This window comes from Anser cygnoides, chromosome 1 (assembly GCF_040182565.1).
Source record: "Anser cygnoides isolate HZ-2024a breed goose chromosome 1, Taihu_goose_T2T_genome, whole genome shotgun sequence".
In the NCBI taxonomy this organism is placed as follows: domain Eukaryota; kingdom Metazoa; phylum Chordata; class Aves; order Anseriformes; family Anatidae; genus Anser; species Anser cygnoides.
Genome location: NC_089873.1, coordinates 170801248 through 170814952, shown reverse-complemented (window position 1 = coordinate 170814952; position 13705 = coordinate 170801248). Strand labels below are relative to the sequence as shown.

The following is a 13705-nucleotide window of genomic DNA, read 5'->3' as shown; positions in this document are numbered from 1 at the left end:
GGACTTATAGATACTTTTGCTGTTATCATCTGTATATGAATATACAATTAAGGCATATACTGTTCTCATTCAGCAGGACATTACAGAAAGTGAAATCTCATAACTTCAAGGAAGTTGAGAGGAATTACCACCCCTATGGTTTCAAAACAGCTACTTGTAATATAAAGTATAGAAGGATTCCAAGTCCAAAATTAACAAGATAATTTTACTTACAGAAGATATAGAGGATTCATATGATCATAATTCAAGCTTTCTAAAACTGCCTTACCATTGTGTAGTTGTGAGCCACCTTCATTAGCTCTGTGCATCCTTGTGCATCAGCAAATGCTCGTATTCCCAAACAGTTGGATGGGTGCAAAAGCTTCATTAGAAAATGGCAGCAAACCTCTACTACTTGGGGGAGCTGGAGGAGGCAGGCAGCTGCCAGAAGATTTTCAATAGTGTCTTCTTTCAGCTCCAGGCAGCCTAAAAAAAAAAAAAAAAAAAAAAAAAGGAATAATAACACATGTAAGCTTGGCATTAAAAACAAACAAACAAACACACACACCGTGCAGCATCTTTTGTAAATAATTCTAGCTCAATATACATAGTTCTGCAGAAAAAGTAAGCAGAGGATTAGTGTCTCTGACTGGACACTTCAATTACATGAACATTACAATAGTGTAAACATTAATTCAGCTATATAAGATGAATGCAAATAGAGATGGGAACATATTGAAAGGAAGAAGCTTGAGAACATTGTTTTTGTTTCTATAATGATATTAAAATCTAAATAAGTATCTAGATATCAACTAGGCTCTGATTTATTTATTTATTTTGAAATTGATGATTAAACTTGAATTATCTTCAATGGTACAGACTAAAACACTCAGCCATTTACCTCCTTGCTAAGAATTCAGTAACTGACTAAAAAAGTATAATTAAAAAACGTAAGTATCTTCAAAAGAATACTTAAATTTTTCAAACTTTTGGTACTTATTTGTAACATGATTTGGGGGGTAATTTTACCTAAATAATATATTTCATACCTCTCAAAGCATATCATTCTTCTAGAAGACTTTTATATTACCTAGAAGAGCATATAAGGATGCATAATATTTATCTTTATTTATTTTTACATTATATTTAATTTTGTCACTTCATATCATCTCTACCTTACAGACTGATAAACTTTTTAATAAATAAAAAGTGAAATAAAATAATATACATTTAAAGAACCATTCCTTTATTGAGGAATAAGTATCATTCCTGTCATCATGTCCCACAAACCTGCCATTTTTAACTTAAATCTTTGTATGGTCTCTTACGTTAATAACTTAAGAGACAATAAATTAGACAACTCAGGAATAGCTTGGAGAACAGGAAAATAGAACATGATATGAGAATGTGTAAGTATAATATAAATTGTAAGAAACTAACACTTAGGTTTTACTTTGCTGTGCTTGGAAAAATCACTTCACACTGTAAGAGGACTAAGTGCATATTGATCTTTCTGTTCAAAGTATTATAGTTCAACTGTTAGATAAACCCCCTCTTTTCCCCATACAATTTTTGTGTTTGTTGTCATACAAAGAGAAATCTACATGTCTTAACAGTTCTATCACATGGCATTGAGCAGTTCCAAAATCCTCAACTTCACAACAGATTGCGATAAAAAAGAAAAGCCGCTTTATACTGCGATACTGAAACAGAAATATAATAATACTGAAGACTTGACCTTTTTTCCTCCTTTATCACAGGTAAACCTGTAGCTTTTAATACAAGATGGAAACTATGAAGCTATCCTTTCTAGTTATAATACCTCCCTTTTGCAAAGATTAGAGCAGTAGATCAAGTACACAGCATAATTTCAGTCTTTCTCTGCTTATTCTTATACATCTTGTAATGCCACGTGAGTTTCTGTTAATGTTATCTGACTGTTCATACCACTTCTGTCCCCCCTATATTTACGCAATATGGTCAGAAGGCACAGTATGAAGCTGATGCTTGGTTGACCCATATATTTATCAGTGACAGTCCCAAATTTGCTGCATGATTGCAGGTAACCACTGGCACAACACCCTATTCACTACATAAACTATAGTTCCACTTTGTATAGAAGCTAAAAAAAAAGATTTCTTTTTTTCAGGTTAAAACTCATCATCCCAGTACTAAAAAGCAAGAAAAAAAAATGTGCAAAACAGCTATCAAAAGAATAAAAAGAGTTTTAAACCTCTTTTTCCTACACACTATTTATTTCTCAGCAACAATCTCAAAGAAGTCTCTGACCATACAAAGCTAGTCTGGATAACGTTTGCAGAATGCCAGAAAGATTGAAAGAATGTCACCCTCTATAAAGAAAGGTCACAGTTTTTATCACTAATTATAGCATTAGGAAAAGAAACTAGAGGAAACAGTTTCCATACAGGAACAGTCCCCCGGGATATTAAGTGGTTTAGCACAGTAAGTTTGGAAATTAAAAAAAAAAAAAAAAAAAGGAAAAAAAAAGGAAAAAAAAAGGCACTTAAGAGTCTCAGTATACATGTGACCTCTTCAGACAGCTGCATACTGACAGTTAGAAGATCCAAGTATCTAATCAAAAATGTTTAATAGGCTATTCAAGGGGGTTACTTTTAATGCTACTGCTTCCTCAATTTACCTCCCTCTCACACTTTTATGAAATAAGGAGCTTGCACAACTACTTCAGCATGAGCAAAACAAATTAACTAAAGCTTAAAAATCTCATTTTGTGTTACATTAATTAGTATGAAAAAAGGATAAAAAACAATCAAAAAATGTTAATGGATTTTAATTGCTAGTCTAAATTATAGTTCTATTTGTGACATATTTTACGTGCATTGTTCATGCAGAAATTAAAATGCTTATCTTTAGGATGCATCCTTAGAATGAATACATAAGATTTATTATTTCACTAACAAACCCGAAGCAGAGAGAACATATAAAAATTCCCTGATATTTTTATTGTCTTTGCTAAATCTCTTTCTTTCTCCTACTCTTTAGGCTAAAGTTTTCCAAATAATTTTGTGTATAGGGAACCATTGCCTCTTTGAACATCTTGCAGTATGTTAATATGGTCAGTGTGCGTGTCATGGGAATCAACTTCCCACAGCTAGCGACCATTAGGTATCAACAGGAATATGGTGGGACCACTCAGTAGGTGCTGCTCACTTGCTCGGTGCATGAGCAAGAAATTTCAACCCAGATACATAACATATGGCAATATAATTTTATTTCATGTGCATAGTAATCTATTTTTCTGTCTTGTGTAGGTAATTAATCAGCAAGTTGATCCATTCACGCACAGACCCTTCAACATTAAGATACTCTGTGAGTCAGGGTACACAAATGAAGTCATGGGAAATGTCAAGTAAATAGAAACAAAGGCTAGAGCTAATTCCTTTTAGTCAGGTGTTTATCTTCTAACCTTTCCATTTAACGTGACTGGATCAGTTGTATTGCAGTTTTGAAGAGTTTCTGAATATGATTTCTAATTATTTTTATAAATCTAATACATTTATTATACTTCATTAATAATCAATTTATTAATATTTTAAATAAATTATAATTTATTGTTTTCCATAAGCTAACCACTATACTCAGTCCTGGTAAGGCAGCTTGTTTATTAGGTCTCCATTTTGTAAATGGAGCAGTAGAAAGTATGAAGATAATATTTATTCAGCTTTTGAATAGGAGTTGAATTGTTTGAATGATGGTTATGAAAGTAAACTGCTTGTTTAATTCCAACAGGATCAAATTCCATTGACAAATAGAATGAGCCTATGAAAAATGTGATGTGCTTCATACCACTATAACAGACCTTTTTGACATTTTTTATTTAATCTTACCAAGTCTTATGTATCTGTCCGGTAGCCATTTGAGCTAAACATTTTAAATTTCCTTCTACAATCAACAGAGAGAAATATGAAGATATAGAGCATCTACTCTGTTTTAGTCATCCACTTTAGGTGGTGATGGATCACTCCCAAGGAGTGGCTATTTTTTGCAATTAACCACAAAAGGAGCACCTTCATTTGACTTGCTCTGACACTGCTGATATTTATATTTGGTGATATGAATTCAGTCCATCTGCTCCCAAATACACAGTATCGGAATGATTGGAACCATCAGGGATCAGGTAATGAAGTGTCTGGAAATGCTTTAAACCCTTTTCAACACTCCTTGGGTCCAATTCTGATTTTCACATTCTTTATTACTGTCAACTCCTGGAAATGATATAATGTGCAGTAATTATTTCTTACATTCATCCATGAAGAGCAGCCAATGAAGTCTGCAATAAGAAGTAGCGTCCTCAAGTGAATGTTAAATTTTTGATTTGGACCAGTATTTTAAAAGATATATTCTACACTGTATTATCTCTTACACTTTCTATAAAGGTGAGTTTGTTTCCAGAAGAGAAGACAGGCAGTATATTCCTTTTGCAGAGGATCCTCCTCACCTAACACTTCTTTGTTTTCTGTTAACTATTTGCTGCAAACCATGGTCATCAGCTGCAAGCGAGGAAGACAGGCACTCTATGGCTTTTTGTGTTTATTTCCTTACACTTTAGCATTTTGCATCAGTGAAAATTTGGAAAGGCAGCCTCACAGCAGATATACAAATTAACAATTAGATAAATAAAATAGATACTACAAGACAAGTGAGTAGCCTCCTACACAAAAAGTGCAATTTGAATTGTGGAAAAACTTAGGATCTGACTGTTCTCTGTATTATCAGACTATTCATCCTATAAACTAGTGGCCAAAACCAAACGCAAATTAACCTAAAAAGTACGCATAACTCAAAGACGTTTCTACTTGACGGTGCTGATGGATCACTTGAATTTAGGCCAATTTGATATCTGCCACAATAAGTAAAAGACAAGTTAAAACACACGACTTAACTATGAAAATATTTTTCCCAGTAAAAAATCATTGTTTCCTAACAGAAACATTTTCCTGTCCTGAACAATTTCCATCTTTTTCTATTTATATTGCATCTCTTTTTTAGTCCCTGTGGATGAAATTCATCTCCTGAAAAGCTCAACTTATTTTAACTCCTCATTCTTCACACTGGAGTCTTTATGGTTTTGTTTATTTAAGTTTTATGAAATAATCTCAGAAAAAAATTAATGTCCATCAAAAAAGTATTCACTTAATTCAAATATGTCACTTGGGACTATGATACTCAGACACATTGTCAGTTATGATGATAGTTTTTTTAGCTCCTCACTACCAACCATGGCTTCAAGATTAGGGGAACTTGTCATTTCAAATAACCATTTTTATAAGAACTTTATCTTTAAGAATTAGTATGTGTAAGAAAACTACTTTCCTAATTTTTTCTGCAGCTGGAAAAATATGTCATTTGCAAAAGAAAAGAAAAGTTAATGCATCTGTCACATGAGTTTGAGAATTATGATAAATAAAACAGCATCTATCTTTTAACAAACTGTACTATTATTTTCATCCTAATATTGCTGCATCTTTGTTTGAGTAAACTGACTAAACTGAACTGATCACATGGTCATTGTAATGTACTGCCAAATTTGACCTGCATTTAAAGGTGTAGAAAATTACAACATTGTAGAATGGTAAGCAAATCCTATTAACTAATTAAAATTCCCCACTGAGTGGAAATCTTGCAAATGTCTCGCTAAAGATCAGAGATGCATATTAGTCAAAACATACCATGATGTGGTACTTCTTCCTCTCTTGGTCTGATAAAAACAAAACAAACAAACAAACAAACAACAACAGCAAAACAACAAAAAGTCTGTTTTATAAGTGAATTGTCAGTCATATTTTTAAAGAAAACTTGCTCACTGGTTTATAAATATCAGTTTTTCAGAGACTGATATTGAACTCTTTCTCCTCATGAAACAACTGCTGTTCATGTGCCTTAGCTCACCTTAGAGATTTGAATTGAGTCACATATACTTGTAAAATACACATAAAGAGTTTAAATACTAAATGATTTAAACTGGCTCTAATCTTCCAAAAATATTTTATAAACAATGAAGAAAGATATGCTACTGCTCTGAAACACACCTGAATATGACTTCATTGACTATAGAACAGAAGAAAAAAAAAAAAGGTTAAAATTACTTATTTCATTGTTGGGAGTTACTTTTCGATTACTTGCTAAAAAGTACTAGCTTGTACCGGTGTACATAATCAAAATATTGATTACTTCACCAGTAGTTCACCTATTAGGAAGTCATTATATTTGGAAATTTTAAACTTACTAATACAGTCTACATATTAAATAAACAAAGAAAATATTGCAAGATAAAAAGTACCTTGAAAATGCAAATAAAAAAGACTAATTAAATAGATTTTCAAATGCACTTGTGCAACAAATAGGGTAGGATATGACAAGAATGATCTCTAAAAGCTCATATAAGGATATAAGGACTTAGTTTCTCTCAATTCTTATTAGACAATGGACTTCAGTACTTACGTTTGCTTCCAGACTACAGGTACTGCATATTGAAGAATGATCAACTGTGGCTGTGATAATCTCTGGACCATACGAAGGAACAGCTTGGAATACTACAAATTGGTATGTGTCAAAACTATGCCAAGTATCATTCTTATCTTTTATTCATATAGGCAACTGAGTTTCATTGATCAAAAAAACTCAACCTTCCTGGGATATTTTATTTATAAGTCCTTTGTTCTGAGGGCACCTGAGGGTTCTTGTGCTTAAAGGTAGTTTCTTGCTATATCCCTGCTGTCTGCTCTGTATGTGTTATTAGATATAATGCTGCCAGAGAAGTCATTTGAAAGGCCTTTAATTAAAAAACCTCCAAAATAAAATCTAACTAAAAGCTAGGATCAAACACAGCTTGATCCTCTTATACATATGATCCATACTCTATTTTTTTTATCAGATACTCATTAATAAATATTTTATTATTATTAGTAGTAGTAGTAGTCATATGATTTCTGCTTTATCAATCTCATTAACTGTATGAAAGCACAAGTCTATTCTTCTGACCATTGTTAGGAATGCATACTAATTAGATAGACTGATGTAGTCTGAGGAGATCTATAGCAACTTCATAGCTCTATACTAAGTTTAAAAAAAGGCTCTGAAAGTTCAAAAACAGCAGAAGCTCAATCTCTAGTTCCCATTCTATTTAAAATATTTAAGCATAATTGAAAATAGTAAAAAATCAAGTTTTAAGATCAAGAAAGAATCCTTACCTAAGAAAGTGAGGCAAAGAAATATTCTATTACTGCTTCTGCTGAAGACTAAAAAGATCAAAGAACACATGTACATGTACGTCAGGACACTAGGATCTCAGTCCTATATTTTCTTCAGTCAGTCATCTTGCTGCTTGAAAAATAAAACGTACTTCTTGTATAGCCTTTGTACGCAAGTGTGGCTTCAGAGTTTCTGAGCTGCCTCACATGATGCGTTTAACTGATACCGAAATGAGTAAGTGTTTTTCCTCCTAAGTTGTAGTTCTGTTACATCACACAGTAAATATACTTTGTTCTTCTGAATGAACCAGTCAAACCTAGCAAAGTACAGTTACATTTTATTCAAGTTTTTAAACTGCTCAAACATACCCTTTGGAAAAAAAAAAATCAGGTTAATTTCATACTTAGAACTGTTGCTTCTCCATAGAAACTTTAACACTCTTTACTATCAGTATTTTTGGCAGTCTAATTTTGTTTTCCTGTTAATTACTCTTACATGTTCTTTATTTAAGAACAGCTCTTATCAAGGCTGCATATGACATAATACTGTGCTGGCCACAATGTAATTCTACCTTTCAAATTGTTTAGAACTCTATTTGCTTATACATGAGGTAATTCAGTCCAGCTTTAAGTGTATCAGAATAGATCTTCTACCTACAGGTAGAGAGAACAATATAAAGTTGTATAAAGAATTTTGTAACATTATAGGCACCATGATTCCTTTCTTTAAGAGTAGTATCTGTTTAAGAAGATAAAAAAGAACCCCAAGAGTACAGTCGATTTTAAAAGACAAAACACAACCATAAACAAAGCAAGTAAAATAAAAGGTACATTGTATCTAACTTAAGCGTTTGTCAAGCTTTACTCACACATGATTGCAATTGAACGCTAGATTTATTTAATATGCCAGTTCCTCATAAATGGCAAGCTCTACCTCAAGTTGTTTAGAGTTTAAGATATTCATTTTCCTCTCTAAATTAGGTATCATCCTGACTTCACACAATTGGCAAAGAGAATATACTCCATATACTCCTTTTGTATATATATGCAAGAAATTATTCTTGAAAATTAAAGGCACACAATTTCACCATAAAAAAGAGACATCCTGAAAATGAATGTGTCCTTTATTTTGTAGGCTAGCAGAGAAGGTGTGGGGTATGGCTTGTTTTTGTTTGTTTGTTTTTGTTTTTAATCTATGTAAATGTATTTGATCTATATATATAATTTTATGAATGCATATCATATATACTTTCTAAACAATATAAAAGTGAAGTTGTTTAGGACCCACTGTAAAAGAAAACTTTTGGGGGTGATTAAACATGAAACAAAATTTAAAAAGGATTTTGTCACTCTTTATTTTTTTGTAAGATGAATGAAGACTGAACAATTTTCCTTAAAAACAAAAACCTGAAATACAGTTTGTTAAAAATATTTAAATCTAATAAATAAGCAACCAAGAGTGATAGAAATGCTTAATGTTATCTTAGCAAAATATTATCTTTAATATAAAGGTGTAAAGAATTTCTATACTGGATCACAGTTCCGCTTAATCATAGATGTAATTAAATTCCAATATAAGTTTTGAATAAACATAGGAAAATAGCCTTGGTTTTGAAATAAATATTATCTGTTCATTTTCTTTGACAGTTTTAGCAAAACTATTTTGGTTTTGAATTTGAAAACTTTGAGACATACAATCATGAAAATTTTTTCAAGATTTCCTGAGGTGTTTTTCATTACTGATCAAAGGAAGCAGATTTAACATCCCACCTTCTAAAACTCCTGGATAAAGTATTCCTGTTAAATATAATAGCTCTAACATTTGCTTCCAGAAACATCTGTTTCTGAAAGGACACAATTTTCTGGACAGGATTTCTGCTCAGTGCTGATTTTTCAAAATGACTGAAATAGATGATAACTGAAGTTATCGCCAAACTTCAGTCTGAACAAAAACATTATATTGTCTTTTTAAAAAAAAAAAAAAAACTTATTAAATGTTCTTTCTCTTCTCCCTTTCTAAATGTATTCTGTAACTGTATGCAGAAGAGCCTCTGTCTTGGGCCAGATCATAAATTCATTACCTCAGAGACTTGCCAGTAAAAATATCTGTTACTTAATATAATGTAAAAATGCTTCCCCTTTTTAGATTACATCTAAAAATATTTGCAATGTAATACTTTTAGCTTCCAAGTTTTTGCAAAAAAGCCCATGTTAACTGTATTTTAGTGTTCAGTTGTCCCCAGGGGAAAAACTTCTCTCAAACAGAAGCAACTATACTTGAAATTAAATGTTTTAAGATACTTAAGTTTAGCTCCTTGGACAACTGTAGAAATTAAAATAATATACATGATTAACATTTTCTATATAAAAAGAGAGACTTTCCACATACATCCAATAGAAATAACTATAGTATACATACTTATAAGTGTAAGACTAATTGAAAGGTCAAAATCTAACTGTTGATAAGCTTTCTTATTCTGTTCCAAAGAGCTAAATGCTCAAATGTTCTACTCCATTCCAGATTTATTCATTAGCCCACAAAATATCAAATTTCAAGAAACGAGACAATAGGAGAGTACTGAAGTAAGTAATAGCAGACAACATTACTAATCTTTTACCTTTTTGTTAAGTTTATCTGTTCTTCTGAAGTCTTTAAATCAGACTTCTGTTCCATTTAACAGTGGTGTGTGGAGTGCACATCCCTGCAGGTATTTAAGAGACGTGATAATGGCACTAAATGACTTGGTTTAGTGATGGAATTCAGTAGGTCTCAGGCTCATTGTTCGACTTCATGATCTTGAAGGTCTTTTCCAACTTACACGTTTCTGTTTCTTTAAATTTCACCTTAAATGGCTTGCATCTCTGAGATACAAGAGATCAGAACTCTCTGATTTGTCTGAATAAAGTATTCTGTTCATATTGAAATTGCTCTAGAAGATCTACTAACACATTAACTTCTATCTATCCATTTATTCTTTGAGGGAAGAAGGTACTTACAGGAAAAAGGAAACACAGGAAAAAATGAAAAATTGCCTACACGTCAAAATGGTTTGCTTTTCCTGGGGTAAAAGAATAAAAAGCTAAACTTGCAAAAACTATGAGTAGTTAAAAAAGAATTTCACACATTGTGCAGTAGGTAATTAGAATTTGGCAGCTTAATTCTCTAGATATTCTGTCTGGACTATGTATGCTCCAGATTACAGATGAAAAGGCTGAACGGGAATTTCTGTTAGCTGCTACACTGCTGGATATCAGAATAGTGGCTACTTGAAGGAAAAAATGGCATGTACTAGACTGGAGATAAATAAAGACACGGAAGGGAAGAAAAGAGATAAGAACTTATGAATCTAGATAAATCATGGGAGATAGTGGAAAGGCAAGGGGAAAAAAAATTAAGGTTTAAGGGGACAGGTTTTGATTAGGCAAAGGACATTGGAAAACAGAATGATTAGCCAAGGAGCAAAGACTGAGTTTATTTCAGTAACTTGAACACGTTTGGTATCATGATCTAATCAGCTGTGAGTTATCACTGAATTGTCTGTAGCACTGTTAAATGTTCTCGCCCTCCACACAGGATGTCCACATCCATGACAAGCCTGTGTTTCCAGGCTATGCTTAAGGTTTGTTAGAGAGAGTGCTAGTTGAATTTTGCTAAAACTGAGTCGGGATCAATACAGATATATAATTATGTTCCAAGGCCTGCAAATCTTTCCTAGCATTGTTTAATTTACTATTATAAGTGTAACTAGGAATTTAAAGAGTTGGATAAGATGTCTGATAGAAAATGACTAGAGAAAGAAATAGTCTAACACGAATTTCAAGAGATAAGTGTACAAGCTGAGAACAAATCAGGACAAGAAACAGTAAATCAGAACAAAGAATCTGATGGAACAGAAATGCAAGACAGAGTAATCAAAACCTGAAAGGTCTATGGCGTACAAAATGCATTCTCTTTTAGCTTCCAAAATTAATCTTATCGCTCCTTTTGGTCAGCAATTATTTGTGAAATTTCCTTTTAAATTGTACACTCGAGAAGACAATAAGATGTCTTATTTTGTCTCCATAATGGGTTAGAACTTAAAGGATAATGGTGCATTACCACTGCAAATTAGCAAACAAGAAACAAATAGAAAATAAGAAAATAAATTAAAGATCTTTGTGACCATCCTAAGTTTCTCGTTCTTCAAGGTGACATTACAATGACACGTTATGTTGTCATTTTTAAGGTAGTTTGGGTTTTATGTCACATTTTAAATGAAAGAACATTATGGATGCAAATATGCATGCACATGAGGCAAATTAGAAAACACTGGAGCTAAACTTCCTGTGGAGTTCTCTTCACATCTGTTTTTGGAGGCTGGTCCTCAACTACCTGACCACAATAAGAAACCTTCAGGTTTTCTAGCTCATAGAAAAAAAGACAGAATACAACATTTTGCAAAGAAATCAAGGTGAATAAAGGAACTGAAAATCTTAATCTTATACAGAGAGTGGAATATATTCGCCCTTTTCTAATTTTTCATTACCACATCCATTCTCCAAAGTTCTCAAACATAACCAACAAAGTGCTGAAATAGCTTCACTAATACTTAAAATGGTTAAATAGTTTTTTTTGCTTTCTTCTTCTCTTTCCTTTCTTAATCTAATCTTTTCTTAATCCATACCTGGATGTTATCTTTTATTGTCAATATGAACTGCACTGTGTGTTTGTGTGTGATCTTTTAGTGTAAGCTGAAGCAAAAGAACTTCATGCAGTACTTCAATATTTCCAGAGTTTTGCTCCTAGTGGAACAACACTGTCCTTCACCTTCCTCTACCTGTAATACACTTACATAATTATACAGAATAATTTATTGTTACCTATAATGTCTTTTGCTATTCTGTGCTGAGGTATTCTACATTTTGCAGCAGTATTCCTGTACTATTAATTTTACATTCATACCGAGTAATAATGATTGTATCCATCTCATGCCTGATGACAACTACTTACATGTTCTTCATTTCATGGGTCCCTTGCCTGAGATGTTCTGGATAACATTCAGATTGTTCCACAATCTGAACAGCAAATCCACAAATAAACTAAATACACTTTCCTATGAAAATGTAGGGTACTATATAAATGAAGACCTTCTGACATTCCTAGAACCTGAGTTTCCAAAACATGGATCTCAAAAGGAACATTTTTTAACTTAAATTATATTTATTTACAGTTCCTGGTTCCTATTAAAAGGGTAAAGGACATTTATTATGTCATAAAATAAACAGCACATATCCTGATTAAATATATCAAAGCAAAGAGCATTTCAAGATTAAATTAATATTCATGTATTTAAAAACAATTAAAACTGTATGTTACAAGCCATCCGTTTAAAATTGAAGTTAAAAATCAAATGTTCAGTAACAAAATTATAATAAAATATTGTTGATTTAAATAATATAAGGATGTGTTCCAGGAAACAGAGAAAATAGCTTGTGTTTTATACTTGCATGCTTCATATGCAAAGGGGAGACAAATTCAGACTACAAATCTTATTGTTGGTATTTCCTATCTTTTAATTACTTTATTTTATGACCTTAGTATTCTTTCCTATTAATGCATTTCAGATACACTGTACATGGGAGCTTGTTTAGGAAGGATAAAAACAAATTTATTATGCATTAAAATGTAAAAACTATTCAGGGGGAAGTTCTGAGTTATTAACTCTGAATTATGAGTTATTCAGAAACTAACATTATACAACCAAGTAACGATTTATAACAGCAAATAAAAGTGACAACACCCAGCTCATAACAACACATTTTAAACAGACCTATGTAATTTTTTAAACTGAAACTTGACTAAGACAGCAATCTAGCGCTATTCTTCAAAAATACAACACCACTGATCTCATGCAATCCAAATCATGCATATAATGACATAATACTCTTTTTTAAGTATTTCATGACCAAGAAATATACATAATTTCCTAGACTGTTCTGTTGTGCTTACTAAGCCTAAGATATTTAACAGTTTGGAGATAAGAGATAATTAGAATTTAGCTCTAGAAATCGTAAATGAGTGTTCTGAAGGACCGAGGTTATAAAAATATATATCTATTTATTGGCATGCAGCAAATGAAACTGTCAACATCTTTGACTGTATAAAGTATAATGTATGCATTTCAATACCTGTATATGCAAACTGAACAAGATCCCACAGTGCATTGGGGTCTATGCCTTCCATTTTGATCTCTTCTTGCTTGGCTTCACAAACATCGCTTGTGAACATGGCAGCAAAGTAGTCAGAGACAGAACTGAGGACAAGTCTGCAAAAAAGTTAGAAACTTGTGTCATTTACATTGATCTGTGTATTAGAAATTTCAGATTGTCAAGGCTAATGTACTTTTAAAAACTCTTACTTTCATAATAATTAAAAATTAGCAGGAGCAACACATTATGAATGCATGTAGGCAGCAAAATACAGCATGACATTTATTCTAATTTGATTCTGCTTCCTG

General features: G+C 32.3%; 1 protein-coding gene across 1 annotated transcript in view; it reads right to left on the bottom strand.

Moving 5' to 3' along the window:
- Positions 1–13705, bottom strand: part of KLHL1 (kelch like family member 1) — a 250133-nt gene that overhangs the window by 139156 nt on the left and 97272 nt on the right. The window contains exons 3-4 of the mRNA XM_066987863.1: positions 13377–13513; positions 269–465 (exon numbers count right to left, since the gene is read on the bottom strand). Coding sequence (XP_066843964.1) covers positions 269–465; positions 13377–13513 — 334 coding nt within the window. The remainder of the gene's footprint in view (positions 1–268; positions 466–13376; positions 13514–13705) is intronic.